Source organism: Corapipo altera, unplaced genomic scaffold, assembly GCF_003945725.1.
Source record: "Corapipo altera isolate COAL_440 unplaced genomic scaffold, ASM394572v1 64, whole genome shotgun sequence".
In the NCBI taxonomy this organism is placed as follows: Eukaryota; Metazoa; Chordata; class Aves; order Passeriformes; family Pipridae; genus Corapipo; species Corapipo altera.
This window is the reverse complement of record NW_020884893.1, coordinates 9712564-9727819: the sequence shown is the minus strand read 5'-3', so window position 1 is coordinate 9727819 and position 15256 is coordinate 9712564. Positions and strand designations below refer to the sequence as shown.

General features: G+C 59.1%; 1 protein-coding gene across 3 annotated transcripts; it reads right to left on the bottom strand.

Moving 5' to 3' along the window:
- Nucleotides 1–1351: 1351 nt before the first annotated feature.
- HM13 (histocompatibility minor 13) lies at nucleotides 1352–14977 on the bottom strand. 3 transcript variants are annotated; one of them, XM_027646326.1, is made up of 13 exons: nucleotides 14762–14977; nucleotides 13417–13515; nucleotides 11647–11729; nucleotides 10453–10541; nucleotides 9591–9676; nucleotides 9353–9478; nucleotides 7438–7495; nucleotides 6760–6843; nucleotides 6430–6466; nucleotides 5323–5425; nucleotides 4462–4547; nucleotides 2595–2689; nucleotides 1352–1637 (listed from the first exon to the last, which is right to left on the bottom strand). In XM_027646326.1, exons 1-13 carry the CDS (start codon nucleotides 14939–14941, stop codon nucleotides 1582–1584), a joined length of 1182 nt encoding a protein of 393 aa, XP_027502127.1. In that variant the 5' UTR covers nucleotides 14942–14977; the 3' UTR covers nucleotides 1352–1581. The 3 variants fall into 3 exon arrangements, with proteins under 3 accessions (XP_027502127.1, XP_027502126.1, XP_027502129.1); XM_027646325.1 differs by lacking the exon at nucleotides 2595–2689 and adding an exon at nucleotides 2303–2492; XM_027646328.1 differs by lacking the exon at nucleotides 2595–2689.
- Nucleotides 14978–15256: the final 279 nt, after the last annotated feature.

Below are 15256 nucleotides of genomic sequence, written 5' to 3'. Positions count from 1 at the left end.
GCACCTACTGTGGGCACAAGCTCCCCCTCCCCCCTGCCGAGTTTTGGAGGGTAGCAGGGAGGCAGGAGAATGGGCAATGCTGGTGCTGGTGACCTTGTGCACCCCACAACCTGCTCCTGCACCCTTGGGGGGCTCTGAAGGCTGCGTGCGAGGCCATGGGGATAGCAGCTCACACCGCCCGAAGCCAGGGAGGATGCAGAGCCTCACAGGATGCATTGCCAGCCCCACACCAGGGGACACACACCCTCATGCCGTGGTGGGGAGGGGGTCCTGGCTTGGGGCAGGGTGCTGAGCCCCATGGCAGAGCCAGAGTCCTTTTCCACAGAACACTGGAGGCTGGTGAAATCACATCTGGAGTCTAGACTCAGCGACTCGGTGGGCCGGGCCTGGCGGCCGCGCTGTGCCCAGGCCCTGCTGCACACTGTTTGCTTAGCTGGAGGTATTTAATTGGAATTAAAGTGGCCCCTCTTGTTTTTGCGGACAGGGCTGTTGGAAAAGGAGCTGTAAGTCATAGAAAACATCTGTAGGAGCCTGCGAAGGGTCATTAGATGGCAGAACGCGAGGCGCCACTTTTAGTGCTCGCAGCCGGTGCGGGGAATAATGGTTCAATACGGCTTTTGTGGAGGGGCTGCCAAGCCAGCAAACACTTTCTATTTATTCTGGCAGTGGGCATGGCCAGAGGGATGCAGGATCCTCCACATGCGGGCCCCAAGGACAGGCAGGGAGGACACTGCCAGTGCTGCAGGACACAGGGCAGCTGGTCCCAGTGGGAGCCGAGGCGGCTGCTGGAGCTGCCCCTGCCTGCAGCTGCCTGAACCATCCCCAGACTCTGCCTGCAGCCCCTCTAGCCCCCATGCCTGCACCAGCATCCCCTGCCCATTCCAGCCCCAGGGGCTGCAGAATGGTGTCTGGCTCCCTGCAAAGAAGGGGGACAACCCATGCCCTCTTCATCCCACTCTGGGGCCGAGTTTGGGGTCTCCCACCTCTATCCCACATGTGTGTGCTCCCCCAGGCCGTGGGGGCTCAGCCCCAGCTCACTGAGCCCCCCCACATCTGAGGCAGAGCACGTCCCCACCCTGTGGGGTTCCTGCACCCTGATCCCTGCTCAGCCAACCCTGCTCCAGGGCCAGACCCGGCTCAAACCAATCTTGGGAGTCAGAGACTGTGGCTCTAAATCTGGGTGCTGCAGAGTGGGGGCCAGGCTGGGGGAAGGCCGAGTGCCAGAGGAGTGGGAGGGGGAAGGGGACGGTCACTTGGAAACAGCCAGACAATGGCCACTGGCCCCACTGGGGGAAGGCAGGTGAGCCGGACACTGATCCCGGTGCCAGCTGAGTGGGGGCACGACCAGCACTCCTTCCTTCAACATGGTTTAATATGAGAGAAAGCAAATGCACAATACAAAATTTAAAAACTGGCGTACATCGATACCCCACCTGGGTGGCTGCTCCGACACACACAACACGATGCTCTTGCACAATTGTTTCATCGCCTGTCACTTGCAGAGGGTCTGGAAGGGCCCCAGCCCAGTGGTGCCGGGCATGGCCCACGGGCAAGGTCACTTCTCCTTCTTGGAGGCTTCTGTCAGCTCTTCTTTGGAGGCCCCCGGCGCCTCCTTGGGGACTGAGCTCTCCTCGTAGCTGGGGATGAGAAGGACAAGAGGAAGGAATGAGTGGGGCCAGCCCCTCCCGGGGGACAGAGCTCTGTGCCACAGTGGGACAGCCCAGGCCATGGCCTCCTTGGGGTCTGTTCTGCTGCCGTGGCTGTGCCAAGGAAGGGGTGGCTCCAGCCAACAACCCCCAGTGTGGGAACCCCTATGGGGCAGAGCCCAGGCAGAGAGATGAGTGATGTGACCCTCCTGGACATGTCCAGGGATGGGGTGTACCCAGCCAGGGACCAGCTCTGTGCCCGGGGTCTGTCCTTGCTCCCAAGAGCACCACTGGATATTCTGGATAGCACACACTTTCCCTGGTTGAGCCCTGGTGCCAGCGGGGCCAGTTAATGGGGGAGCTGCAGCAAGACCAACAGCAGTGATTCCCCCCCCAGTCTCGCTCCTCTGGCTGCAAACTCCCTCCAGCAATGGCCCCAGGGCTCTGGCAAAGAAAACCCAGGAATGCTGCTTTCAGCAGAAAGGAAAACCAGGGCAGAGATGTCGAATCCTCTCGCCCTTCCCAGTCTCCTATCTCAGACTGGGAGAGAATCTGGCCCACAGCAGCAAGGCAACAGCTCCAGCTTCTGCCCAGGGAGCGGGGAGAGCTGGGAATGGGGAGAGCTGGGACCAGGGAGAGCCGGGACCTGCCCCTACCTGGCCAGAGCGACAGACAGGGGGCCCCGGCGGCAGCGGCTACATGGCACTGGGGCTCTGCTGCCGGCGTCGGCGGGGACAGGACAGTTTCTGCTGCATGGAATCAGCCAGGCTGGCAGGTGAGCCAGACACCGTGGGGAAGTGGGTAAGTCTTGGTGTGTGTGGCAAGATTTCAGCAGAGGATTCGTAGCTGCAGGAGAGAGGAAGCAGGAGGGGAAAGACAAGGACAGAAAGGAGAGGGGGAGAGAGAGAAAAGCAGAAGAGTTCTGGAGTGAAAGCACTGAGGACCCACCACCCTGTGCAGGCAGCCTGGCATCCCCCCTCCAGCTGCTGGCACCTGCTGGTTCGGGCTGGGGCCTCTCCTTGCCTGCAGATCCCAGGGCAGGGCTGCAGAATGGAAAAGTGAGCACTGAGACCTGGGGTTAAGGTATCTCCCACTGGCATGAGCAGAGCCAGGCAGCTGGAGCCCATGGAAGGCAGGCCTGGGCAGTGGGGAGGCAGCAGTGGGCAGGAGGCAGAGCAATGCAGCAGAGCCTGCCCTGCTGCTCAAGGACAGCGTGTCCCCAGACGTGAGGGGCAGGAGGGGTTCCCACTGCCAAGGGAGGCAGAGCAGAGCTTGCTGCCTAGCCTAGGGAGGCTCGGCAAGGCTGGGAGCCATGGAGCTGATCCCAGTGTCACCCATCTCTGCTCCATCAGCACCTCTTCCCCTGCTCGCTCCCACCCTGCCTGCAGACCCTTGCTGCTGCAAGACACCACTTGCAGGCAGAGACCACAGGGAGCTGCCAGCTACAGGGAGGATCAGGGTGCACCGAAGCACACAGGGGAGCTACACCTGGTGGGATTCCTGCGGTGAGAGCCACTGCCCTCCAGGCACCAGTCCCATGGAATCCCACTTCCTCTGCCTGCAACTGGAACCACTTCAAGGGAGGTCTGGACCCCAGGGGCAGTCAAGGTTGCAACCTCCCAGCATCCTGCCTTGCCCTGGCAGCACTTTGCTGCTGGAGCAGCTTGTGCAACTGCTCTGGGGGGCACTAGCCTCTGGCTGCCAGGCTCCCCGGGTGCAGGCCGGCCTTGCAGCTCGCCTCTCCCCAGTTTCCTGGCAGGAGGTGCTGCTGCTGTCAGCTGATGAGTCACGGCGCTGGGGAGAGCGGCTGCAGGATCCCAGGTGCACAGGAAGGACGATCCCAGGACACTCAGCGCCTGCAGCAGCGTTGTCAGAAGCAAGCAAACATCAAAGGAGGGGCAGGTGCGGCAGGGCTGGGGACCAGCCCAGCTGAGAGCCGCTGGGAACACACATACCTGCATCTCCCAGGGGAGGGGAGAGGAGGGGAGGGAGGGCAGCTGGCTCCCTGCTGCGCCCAGTTTCCCTCTGAGCAGGCTGGGAGCTCAGGAAGGCTCCCCAGGCAAGGGCACTGGGGAGGCTAAAGGGTATGTGGCCTTACTTTAGGATGTTCCCTTCCCTCCTCTGCCTCCAGCTGCTCTGAGCCACCACTGAGCCTTGAGCACAGCAGAGAAACAGCTCTCAGGCAGGGCAGGCCACGCTCTGTGTGACTCAGAGGGACAGCCCAGGCAGGAGGCCAGAGCTGCCCACTGACAGCAACAGGCAAATGCCTGGACAGGCTGAGAGAACAGCTGGAGCACAACAGCACAGCACAGGCCCCCTTCCTCTTCACCCACAGTCCCCAGAGCAGGAAGACTGCTGCGAACCAGGAGACTTCAGCCGAGTGGGGGGTGTGGGATGTGCTTGAACCAGCCTTGGCTGCTCTCACAGCTGGCTCTGGCTCCGCTCTTCCCCACCCACGGGCCCTGGGACACAATGACCGAGTATCTCCACACCAGGTGTGCAGTCCCACCCTCCCCTGCCTGCCAGCACACGGGAAGGGTTTGTCACTGGTGCGTAAAGCAATACCAGGTGCTGCCTGCCCGCCTGCTGGTACCGCACCACAGCTCCCACCCAGCTCCTGGGAGAGGGCTGGAGCCAGGACCGGCGTGTACGAACACAGACCCGCTCCCTCCACCCACGCACGTGCCGGGTGCACACCCAGAGCACGCCCCGGGTGAACCCGCCCCTCCAGCTGTGCCCGGGCGTGGGAACATCTGCACGCTCGGTGTGCTCCAGTGCCGCCGGCAAAACAGCTCCGTCACCAGCTGAGGCTCACCTGAACATTTCAGTTACTTCTCCCTTTGCCAAGGCCACGAGGAGTGGGAATCCGATGCAGGCGGGGACCAGGTACAGCAGAGCAGGCTGAGGGGAGGAAAACAACTGTTAAACCAAACCACAAATCACCCCTCGGGAGAAGTGTGAGGCGAGCTGGCCTCTGCACCCACTGTGTTTGTCACAGCACTGCACAGAATGTAAACACCCTAAAAAGCAGCCTTGATAGCCAAGTTAGAGCTGCACCAGCCCAAAATTAGATTGGATATTAGGAGAAAATTCTTCCCTGTGATGGCAATGAAGCACTGGCACGGGTTGCCTAGAGAGAAGCTGTGGCTGCTGCATCTCTGGAAGCGTTCAAGCCTTAGCTGGACAGGGCTTGGAGCAGCCTAGCCTACTGGAATGTGTCCCTGTCCATGGCAGGGGGTTGGAATGAGATGGTCTTTGAGGTCCCTTCCAACCCAAACCATTCTGGGATTCTGTGGAAACCCTTGCCATGAGGTCCCACTGGGCCACCAATACACCGAGGGCCCCTGTGCAGACCACGCCATACAGGCTCCCAGAGCCCCCTGCAGCACAGCCAGGAGGTGCTCAGGGCAGCTTGGCTGCAAAGAGCCATAAACCACAGGGCAGCCTGGCTGAGGGGCTGCTTTTGAAAACGCAGGATCTGTGCCCCGAACAGGTCTCTGCTCCAGCCAGGCACACAAGCTTTGGGCAGGGAAAAGTACAGGCAGGCACTGGAAAAATCAAACCCAAGAGAAGGAACACATTCTACTTTTTCCTGGCAGGATGCAGGAACCTCGTGGCCAAGCTGGCCTGACCCTCTTGGACGTGCATCTGTGGGGCACAGCACGGCAGAGCTCACCTGGGCGTGCTTGAAGATGTGCATGATGAATATGGTGAGGCCCAGCCCGAAGATGTAGGCCACAAAGCTGGTGTAGAAATACGTGTGCGTGTTCTTCTTCAGGCTATAGGGAAAGGGAAGAGCCCAGTGACCTCAGGTCTGGAATGCCAGTGGCCAAAAATGGAGTTGGCCCAGTGCTCTCATCCATCTGCCACCAACGCTGGGGTGTGGGGAGCAATGCTCTGCCTCTACAGCCCCCGGTGCTGTGGGAGCACTGTGGGACTTGAGGGGGTGACATCCAAGTTAGGGGCTGGAGAAGGGAAGGAGACAAGCAATCCTGCTGCTGGATGGTGACTGGGAGGGGAGGAATTGGTGCTGGGACCCAGGGAGAGGGTCCCACTTTCTTGAGGGAGACTGGTCTGTCCCTGGCTCTCAGCAGGTGCTGTTTTATCACAGGGCAGGCCACGGGAACTGGGATTCCCAGCAGGTGCAGGCAGGATGTGGGTGGCAACACCTGGAAGAGCTGGCACAGACCAGAGGGTCTGTGCAACGGGAGCGGGGCCACACCACCGCAGTCACACGGAGTGCCCTGTTCCCTGGAGCCTTTCTGTGTGGGACAACTGCTCCAGCTTGGCCGTAGGTGCAGCTCCCCTGTGTGGGAAGGATCTGCTTCCTCCAACGTCAGTGGCAACCTGGAGGCAGCCACCACTGCCAGGCACTGATTTGCATCCACGCGAGCACCTCCCAGGTGCCAGCACGCCCGGCTGTTTCCCACGCTGTCCTGGCTTCCTCCCCTCCTCAGTTCCAGGCAGCTGGGGAGGCTCCCCAGAGCTGTTACATGCTGCTGCCCCGACCCCCATCCCTGTGCTGCCTGTCCTACAGCAATGTCTGAACTCAAACCACTCACCCCAAGCACTCAGGATGTACCCACAGAGCCAGCACGGCTCAACTCTGCCCTTCCAAAAGCTTCTCCTTACACTCCCCTCATCCCAGGTCCCCACGCTCAGCCCTGGAGGGGAGCGCACGAGTGCACTCCTGGCTCACCCTTCCCCTTTTTCCTCTACAAGAGCAGCTCAAATATGCTGGAAGACCCAACCTGCCGGAGACCCTTCCCTGCAGCCCACTCACCTGATGTCAAACCGCAGCAGCAAGGCAATGAAGATCCCTGTGGGGAGAAGGGAACAATGAGGGGCTGGAGGCAGCAGGGAAGGGGCAGCGAGGGGCTGGAGGAGCAGAGAAGGCTGAGGCAGGGCAGGACCCGCAGTTCTCCAGTGCCGTGCCTGGGCTGACAGTGCCCTCTCGTGGCACAGGGCACCGGGACAGCACCAGGATCTGCTGGGAGCTCCATCAGGAGACCCCCAGGGCTCCGGTGTGGCCAAGGGCAGAGCGAGGCGCCCGCTGAGCTCCCCACAGCCCCCTCAAGGGATCCCAGTCCCATCCCCCCTCTTCTGCCCTTACCTGGAATGACAATGTCTCCCAGTCCCAGCATGGCAAAGTTGTCAGCTTCCAGCCCCTTCTCCAGCAGGTCCTGAGGGAAAACCACTGCAAGGAGCAGATAGAGGCACAGTGAGTGGGAGTGTCTCTGCTGAGCAGACCCCAGGCCCAGTGGTCCTGGCAAATAAGGACCAGAGCAGGATAGGACCCCTGTTCCTGTCCTCAGCCCCCTCCTCCCTTTGTTCTCCTTCCTGGGACAACTCCAGGATGAGAAACCATTGGGTTCACAGTCAGTCCTACGTGCAGGTTTCAACCCCAGCTCCCAAGACTGAACTACTGTTGAGCCCAAACTACTGTGTGCTCCACTGCAGCACCAGTTCACCTTTCCAACTCTTTTGTGGATCTGTGGGGCTTTTTTGCGGTGTGGGAGCTTTTTTTGTTGCTTTGTTTTGGATTTTTTTTACGAGCAGGTGAAATTGTCCACTCTGGAGGTGCAGACTGACCCAGACAGATCAGGGCTCTGCAAATCATCCCTCTCCAGAGACCTGGCCTGGCTTGGGGCTGGTCAGTGACAGGGAGTCTGAGGGGTCATTAGCAGAAAAGCTTCCTGCACCCCCCCCCCCACTCTGAGCCATCTCCAGGGGTGGAGGGCAGACGGGGCAGGGACAGCAGCAGAATGGACTCCAGGGAAGATCTACTCACGTTTTATTGGGGCCTCAAATGATTTGGCAACCGTCACCATCACATTGGTGCCAAAGACCTAGGGGCAAGCAGAGGAGTCCAGGGTGACCACAGCTGCACAGGAACACACACACACACACTCAGCTACAGACTCCCAGGGCCAGGAGTGGCCTCAGTGGCAGAAAAAAGCTAAAAGATACCAAAATGTGGGCAGAGGAGCCCTGCAAGTGAGCCCACTGCCCAGGGGAGGGGGCACAAGGTGGCACTTGGGGAGATGGGCACGTCACAGCTGTCCTGCTCTCAGAGCAGCACGGGGAGAGCACTCACATTGCAGAGCTGCTGCCCACCCCCCAGCCCTGTGCCTCAGTTCAGCTCTAATTTGTAGGCTCTGTCAAAAGTCCAAAAGGAGGGTCCCAGCTCAGGAGCTTCCAGCAGGGATAGAACAAGTGTCAGATCTGCTGTAGTTTGCTCTGAGGTCATTTACTTGCACAGCCCTATCAGCTGTAAATACTGGCAGCGTTTGGGGGGTGGACTGTAAACACCAAGGGCAGCCACCCTGATCTCTGCTCCTCTCCACCTCCAAGCCTCCAGTCCAGCAGGCACAAAAAACAGGTTAGCACTGGGTGAGCAAGATCCTAGAGCCAGGGATTAAAGGGAAACCTTAAAGCATCAGATTAAGCCCCATAAGGTGCAGCAAGCTCTGAGCATTGCTGTGGAGCGACAAGAATTCCACAGTGGGACTAGGGAAAAGCACCACATGCAAATTCACCCCAAGACTATGTGGGGGCAATAGCATTCAACCCACTGAGCAGATCTCCTTCCTTCTTGAAACCTTCCTGGCATCTCACTGTGATTAAATCCATCCTAAGATCCAAGTGACTGGTCCCTGCAGAGGGGCACAGCAAGAGGGTCTCCACTTCAAGACAGTCCTTCCATAAAGCTCTGACAATCCTCTGATCTCCAGGGAAGCTGAGGTGGGAGACAGCCAGCAAGTGGAAACCAGTGAGGGGTGAACTCATTGTCTCCAAAGCATTGGGAAGACACTCACATACCAAGCAGGGCATGAGACTCCAGGTGTGCTAAGGCAGAAGGCTGAGTCCTCTCCAGCTGAGAGCTGTGTGGAGGAAGTGGCCCATGGGCTAAAAAACCACAGAGCCCAGACTGTTAACGAGCCTGTGAAACAGGGGCAGTACCAACCAGTAGCCAGGCTTAAATAGGGATTACTCAGGCAGCTGCAGAGCTGCTGGACAGACCTCAAGGTATACAAGGCTCTCAGACATTTGGAAACATGGTGATTCAGAAGGTGGAGGCAGCAGGAAGGACTGGGGAATATGGATGTTACAAGGACAAATATTCACCCATGGCTGGAGGGGAGCACACGACTGCACTCCTCCCTTCCCCTTCCCCTTTTCCTCTACAAAAGCAGCTCAAATACACTGCAGGAAATAAGGAAAACCTCAAAATGAAGAAGTCAGGGTGCTGCACTGGCTGAGGGAAAGAGACTGGAAGCATTCCAGGGTCTGATCTCCTCCGTGCAAGGGAACAGAAGGACACTAACAAAACTGGCAGATGACAGAGCCGGGGCACAGCTCATACAAGCAGGATCACTGTGCCCCAGAGCAGCCTCCAGCTCACTCAACAGCTCTGTCAGGCATTGGGAAGACCACAGTGGGGAACTCAGAACCGGATATGACACACATCAAGTACACCACAACAACCCTGATGAGGTCCCCGCCAGCCCTGGGCTCTCTGAGCCAGAGATTAAAAGAAAACCCATTTGCTGAGCCACGTTCTGCCACTGTGGATTCTGTCATCAACCCCACCACAGTCCTCTGGGCCGAGAAAGTGGAAATCTTGACTGCAAACGTGTGTCCAGCCAGTGTGGTGCCTCTGGGGAGGCGTAATGCCAGGCTTGTGCTTCCAACAACACGTTTACCCAGAACACATCGTAGATGAAGAGGCCCCCAAGCAAGATGCAGCCGGTGCTGACGTTGTTCAGGTGCAGCAGCTCCACCCCGTTGAGGGAGAACGCCAGCCCGAAGAGATTGTTGGCAATCCAGTGCTGAGAAGGACAGGAAAAGGAGATTTGGGTCCCACTGCTCATGGGACCCCCACCTAGAATGGGAAGGGGTCCGTGCCTGATCCAGCCCCGTCCCCAGCTCTGCCTTGCTTACCTTTCTCAGCAGGTACCAGACCCCTACAACACTGCTCAGGGCCAGGCACACGAGATCCTTGGTGTCAAACTCGTAATTCACTATTTCTGCAATAAAACAGAGAAGTCAGATTTTGGGCAGGAAGGGCAGCTCCCCTTCCCACGCAGGGCCGAGATCAGCCACTCCACAGCTGGGGAGCACAGTGCTCACATCCCAGAGTGCTCACGTCCCAAACAAGGGGACTGTACCCATGGGACACACGTGCAAACCACCTGTGAGTGAGCAGCTAGGCCTTGGAAAGCCCAGACCTTCTCCTTCAGCCAGACTCTGCACATGGACAGCATCCATGATCCTGCTGTCAATAAGGAAATTGGATTCAGGCACTGCCTTTAGCAGTGAGAGGCAAATCTTCTCCCTCTTCCTGTGCCAGTTAACTCCTGGTGGTATTACCAGAGGTATTCCCTTGCCAGTAAAGCTACTGGGCAAGATACTTATCGAAGCACCTTCTACCAGTGCAAAGATCTCAATCAGAATAAGGCAGCACAAAAGAGTCGGCACTGTGCTATCCAAGGAGCTTAAATAAAGGCTGTGCATTTAACAGCAGCCACAGCTCCATCCCTACATCACTGCAAGAGGTGTTTCTGGGGTCTTGCTGCCAGCCAGAGGCAGCACAGAGGCAGAGTGCCAGCCCAGCTCTGCAGGGACACACAGGGCTCACACTGGCTATGGAAGCGCAGTGGGGAGCAAGAGGAGAGTCTCTGAGAAGGTTGTTTCAATGAACTGAAAGTCAGAAGACCAAAAAAAAAGAAAAAAAAAACAACGACCCCAATAGTAAAGGCAGAAAACATTCAGGCTCCCCTGAGAGACCGGCGAGCCAACGTACCCTCCTTGCTCTCCCCGGAGCCCTGGGTGAAGAGGAGCTGGTACTGTTTGTTGGGGAAATTTGCAGGGAAGAATCTGTTCATCATGGGGCTGAAACGAGAGGTGTAGAGAAGGGCAGTTCGACAGAAACCCTGCAGGACACGCTGCCCAGCACCTCTCCATGTGAGGGGGCCCCACACCCCCTCCCCAGATTGGGAAATGCCAAATTCTGCCGCATCAGGGATGGGCAGAAGCCACAGCTACACACACGAACTCATCCTCCCCAGAGGCCTGATCTGCCCCTAAATACTCCAGGGTAACAGGACAGAGCAGCACCTGCAGAAAGGGAGGGCCCGCCCCAGACCCCACAAGTGCCCTGTGGCCCCCACAGCCCCCTGGGCACCCAGCACTGCTTGGGCCACCACTGAACAGCTCTGCTAGAGCACAGCAAAGCTCTTGCCCAGTGCCTGTCTAGGGAAAGCACCTGGTCCCCAACACCCCAGAGCTCAGGAAACAGGAAACCAGTTTGACTTTTTCAGTTACTGAAACAGCCTGAGCTTTCAACACCTCGTGCCACACATCAGTGTGAGAGGCCAGGGATGTTCCTGTGAGCTCTGGCTGCCTGTGTCACCCATCCCATAAAGGGCACGTGGGTGCTGAGGAGCTCTCCCCTCCACAGGGCAGCAAGGACTGTGCCAAGGGAGGGCTAGGTTGGATATTAGGTCGGGCACTGGAACAAGATTCCCAGGGAAGTGATCACAGCCCCAAGCCTGCCAGAGCAAAAAGAGCATTTGAACAATGCTGTCAGGGACACGGTGGGATTTTTGGCATTGTCTTGTGCAAAGTCAGAAGATGAACTCCATCCTTGTGGGTCCCTTCCAACTCAGGATATTTTATGATTCTAAGCCACAGCAGCATCTCAGAGTGAGCTGGCCTTGTCCCATGATGGTAGCCACTCATACCTCCACAAGCTCTCCCAGTGATGCCATACAAAGCACCAGCTCACCGGGACCCCAGGGCTCTGGTTCCCCCACAAGGAAGGGTTCACAGCATGATCTGGCCCTTCCCATCACTAAGGGACAATACCCTAAGAGGCTGGGCCAATACCCTAAAGACCTGGCTCTGCTGCAGGGCAATGGTGCTCAAAAACCCCACAATAAGCTGAACTGAAGCCTTGGGCAGCCCTGCCCCAGTTACACCCATCCCTGTGCTGTACCTGATGGTGTGGGACAGGGCCAGGATCCCCAGCACGAAGAAATACATGGAAAGCAGAAGATTGATGTACTCTTGAGAGAATATCTGCAAGACAAACCCAGAGAGGGGTTAGTTACCGCAGCATCCTCCCCATCTTCATGCTTCTATCAGCAGCTGCTGTGTCAGTGCTCCAGGGAGATGAAAAGAATAGCTGGAATAACCCAAATTCCTGTGCGCTGAGGGGAAATTTGTTGGAAATAGCCATGTGGTCACAGAACAAGCACAATGGGCCTGCGAGCTATGGTGCATCTGTGAGCTGCTCAGGTCAAAAAATAACTCCAGTGCCGCAGAAAGGAGGCCAGAGCTTCCCCCACGGAGCAGGAAGCGAGGCACTGCTCCTGGGGGCTGCCTCATCCGAGGGGAGCAGCAGCATCCCCTGCCCTAATTAAATTGGGTGTTATTAAAACTTCTGCCCTCCAACACACAGGCTTCCTTACTGAATCACACCCCTACAACCCATCATGGGGGGACCATAGGGCCCTCTGTGCTCTCCTGGAAGGGGGATCCTGGAATAGGGGAGCACATGGCACGTCAAAGATATGAAAAGGAAGAGCTGCTGATCAGAGCAACTATGGCAGGGCCACACTGCACATTCAGTGTCTCCATCCCAGCCAGGAGTAACAGGTAGAAAAGGCACTTGAGGAGGTGGGCCTCGAGTTGTGGGCTGCAGGGAAGGGCTGCAGGATCCTTACAGCAGCCAGAGGGGCCTGCCAGCAGGATCTAGTGGCTGCTCCATCAGGAGAGACTCAGCAGATGCTTGGCTTTGCTACCAGTGACCTAAGAGGAACAGCAGCCCCGGTGAGCACACAGGCCAACCTGCATTCCCGGGAAAGCAGGGCATGGTGCTACAGAGGCCTAAGCCTGGCTGCTGCAGCAGAGCTGAGCTCTGTGGCTGTGCAGGCTGTGGCATGACCTCACCTTCCAGAGCAGTGGCCACCCAGGAACACCCCAGAATGGACCTGCACAGCACAGCCATCGGCCCATGAGGCTGCTCAAAGCAGGGCAGGAGCCCACAGCTGCTGTGTGGTCACTGCCATTGGCAGAGGAAGGAATGAACTGCACCATTCCCAACTCTGCACTTTAACCCTCACTTCCTGGGCAGCCAGGAGCACCCTGGCATCTTGCAGGCATCCCAGGACAGCCCAGCTGAAGCTGCCGCTCTGTGCTGCAGCCCTGCGGCTCCTCAGGCCCCTCTGGGAGCTCAGCCACATGCCAGACCTGCATGGGCAGCCCAAGTGCTTCAGGCCAAGACACCTCCACAGGGCCAAAAGCACCTGCTGCTGGGAGCTCCCACCCGTGACTCAGGTCGCCTGACTCTGCCTGTGGGCTCTGCACGTCTAAAAGACCTCACCTGGTCACACAGGGGCTCCCCCAGCCTGCAGCAGACACAGCTCCAGGAGCACAGCACAGAGGCAGCAGCGTTCAGCCCTCAGACTCCCTGGCACCCTCTGTCTCCAGCTTGTGCCCCATCAGGTTGGCCCACGGAGGCAGGAAGAGCTCAGGGCTGTGTTTGCTTCCCGGCAGCTCTCCAGAACCAACCTGTGCACAAACAGGCTCCCATTTCCTCCAAGCTGTGACAATTCATGCGAGAACTGACGTCCTCCTGCATGGTGACACCAGAGAGCTCGAGCTGTGCAGCCACTATGGGCCAAAAATGGAGTCAGCCCCGTGCTGGGAGCTCCTGCCAGGCACAGCAGCACGGCTGGCCCTGGCTCCAGTGCCACTCACTTACTTTAAAGAAGAGGTAGAGCCCAAGGAGGGTGCAACTGGCAACAATTGGAAAGCGAGCAGCGTCTCGGCTGGTAATGGTCTCCGGCATCTCCGAGGAGTTCTGGGGAGAGAAGGAGAGGACAGCAGTGGATCAGCCCCTGCTCTGGCTTCACACCTGACACAACAAGAGGGGCTCTGTGGGGGTTTGAAGAGGAACAAGGCACCCGCTGGCCCCTGCTGTACCTGGAGGTGAGGCTGTGCCACAGGCAGCGCCTGAGACAGAAGACACAAACCTCGCACTTTTGCTTCCCAGGGCGACCACAATTCACTGCTTTTGTCCTCTTAGAGAAGGGAAAAAACCCTGTGCTGGCGTTGCTCCTTTCTCCCCTGCCCAGAGGGGAGCAGGGCTCCCTATCTGCTCACACCCAGCCAGCCCCATCTGTGCCACCATCTGTGATCACCCTCTGCATGACGCGTCTCTCCAGCCACCCTCCATCCCTCACCCTGCTCTCGGGACACTCCTCGTGCTCAAAAGCCCCAGATTTATAAGCCTCTTCCAAGACATCTTTGCACCAGCTGAAACAGCCCCTTCCAAGCCATTTCCCACAGGAGACCTTCATCTCTCAAAGGAGGTGGAGGGCCTGCTCCCTGCCTGCTCCCAGCCCAGCTGGCAGCTGCTCAGAGATTTAATCTCGCCCAGGCAAACACCTGAGGCCGACACAGACTGAGGGCACCTCAGCAGAAGCCCTTGTGTGGCTTGTCACGCTGTGCCCAAATTCCAGCTGCCTGAGATGAGAACCCCCCCAAACCCCGGCCAGGCCCTGCTCACAGTCCCCAGCTGCCTGGGCTGCCAGGAGCTCCCCTAAAATCAGCTGAACCCTGTGATGTGAGGCTTAAGGGCACACAAGGAGCTTTTAAAAATACCAACAGAACAGACTGTGTAGAACAGTCCTTCCTCCTGAGCTGCAGGAGCCCGAGGTTGGGGATTTAAGTCCAGCACAGTGCAGCAGGAGGGGCTGCAGGGACAGCACAGGGTGTGCGGGCAGGAGGGCACCCCCGGACCAGCCCCGGTGCTGCGGGGCGTGGGGGGGCAAAGCCACACACGAGTCCCCCCAGCACAGCTCCTCTTGCGGGGGGACAAGGGACGGTTGTGTTTTGCACCACTTGAATTTATCAGGGCAGTGAGGACGCGCCCCGGGGCACGCCAGCTCCCTCCCCGGGGGTCCCCCGCCTCTCCAGGCCCACCGACGGCTCCGGGGCGAGCGACACGCAGCTGCCTTTCCGCCCGAGGGGGGACCTAGAGGGAGGGGAGGGGTGGGGGGGCGAGGCCTATAGGCCCGTCCGCCCCCCGGGGGCCGAGGGGGTACCTTGCTCTTGGCGCAGCTGACGGAGCGCAGCGCCCCGAAGAAGATGGGCAGCAGCGCCATGAGGACGAGGCTGCCGTAGGCCAGCGCCATGCCCTCGGGGGTGGCGGGCGGGCGGGCGGCGGCGCCGGCCCCGGGCGCGGCCCCGGCGGCGCTGCCGTTGTGCGCCGCGGGCTCCTCCATGGCGGCTGCTCCCACCGCGGTCCGCGCCGACACGTCCCCCTTACCGGCCGGAAGTGCGTCACGACGCAGCGGCGCTGAAGCCGGACACGCCCCTTTCCCCTTTGCCAGGAGAAGGGCAGCGCCCGCGGCACCACCGGGACTCCCCCGGGACTCCCCCGGGCACCCCCGCTCCCAACGGGGCTCTGCCTCCCGGCCCGACCCTCCCTGACCACCCCCCGCTGTGTGACGATAACCAGGGGATCCCGGCTCCCCAGAGCACCCCCCGGAGCGCGAGCGGGGAGGTGGCACCTCGAGGCCACCCCTGGAGTGCTGTGT

Coding starts and splice junctions, on each gene's coding strand:
- HM13 (XM_027646326.1), bottom strand. CDS start 14,941: ATGGAGGAGCCCGCGGCGCACAACGGCAGCGCCGCCGGGGCCGCGCCC. Junction 5,426..6,429: donor CTGCTGCGGTTTGACATCAG/GTGAGTGGGCTG, acceptor CTTTCCCTATAG/CCTGAAGAAGAACACGCACA. Junction 4,548..5,322: donor ACATCTTCAAGCACGCCCAG/GTGAGCTCTGCC, acceptor TCCTCCCCTCAG/CCTGCTCTGCTGTACCTGGT.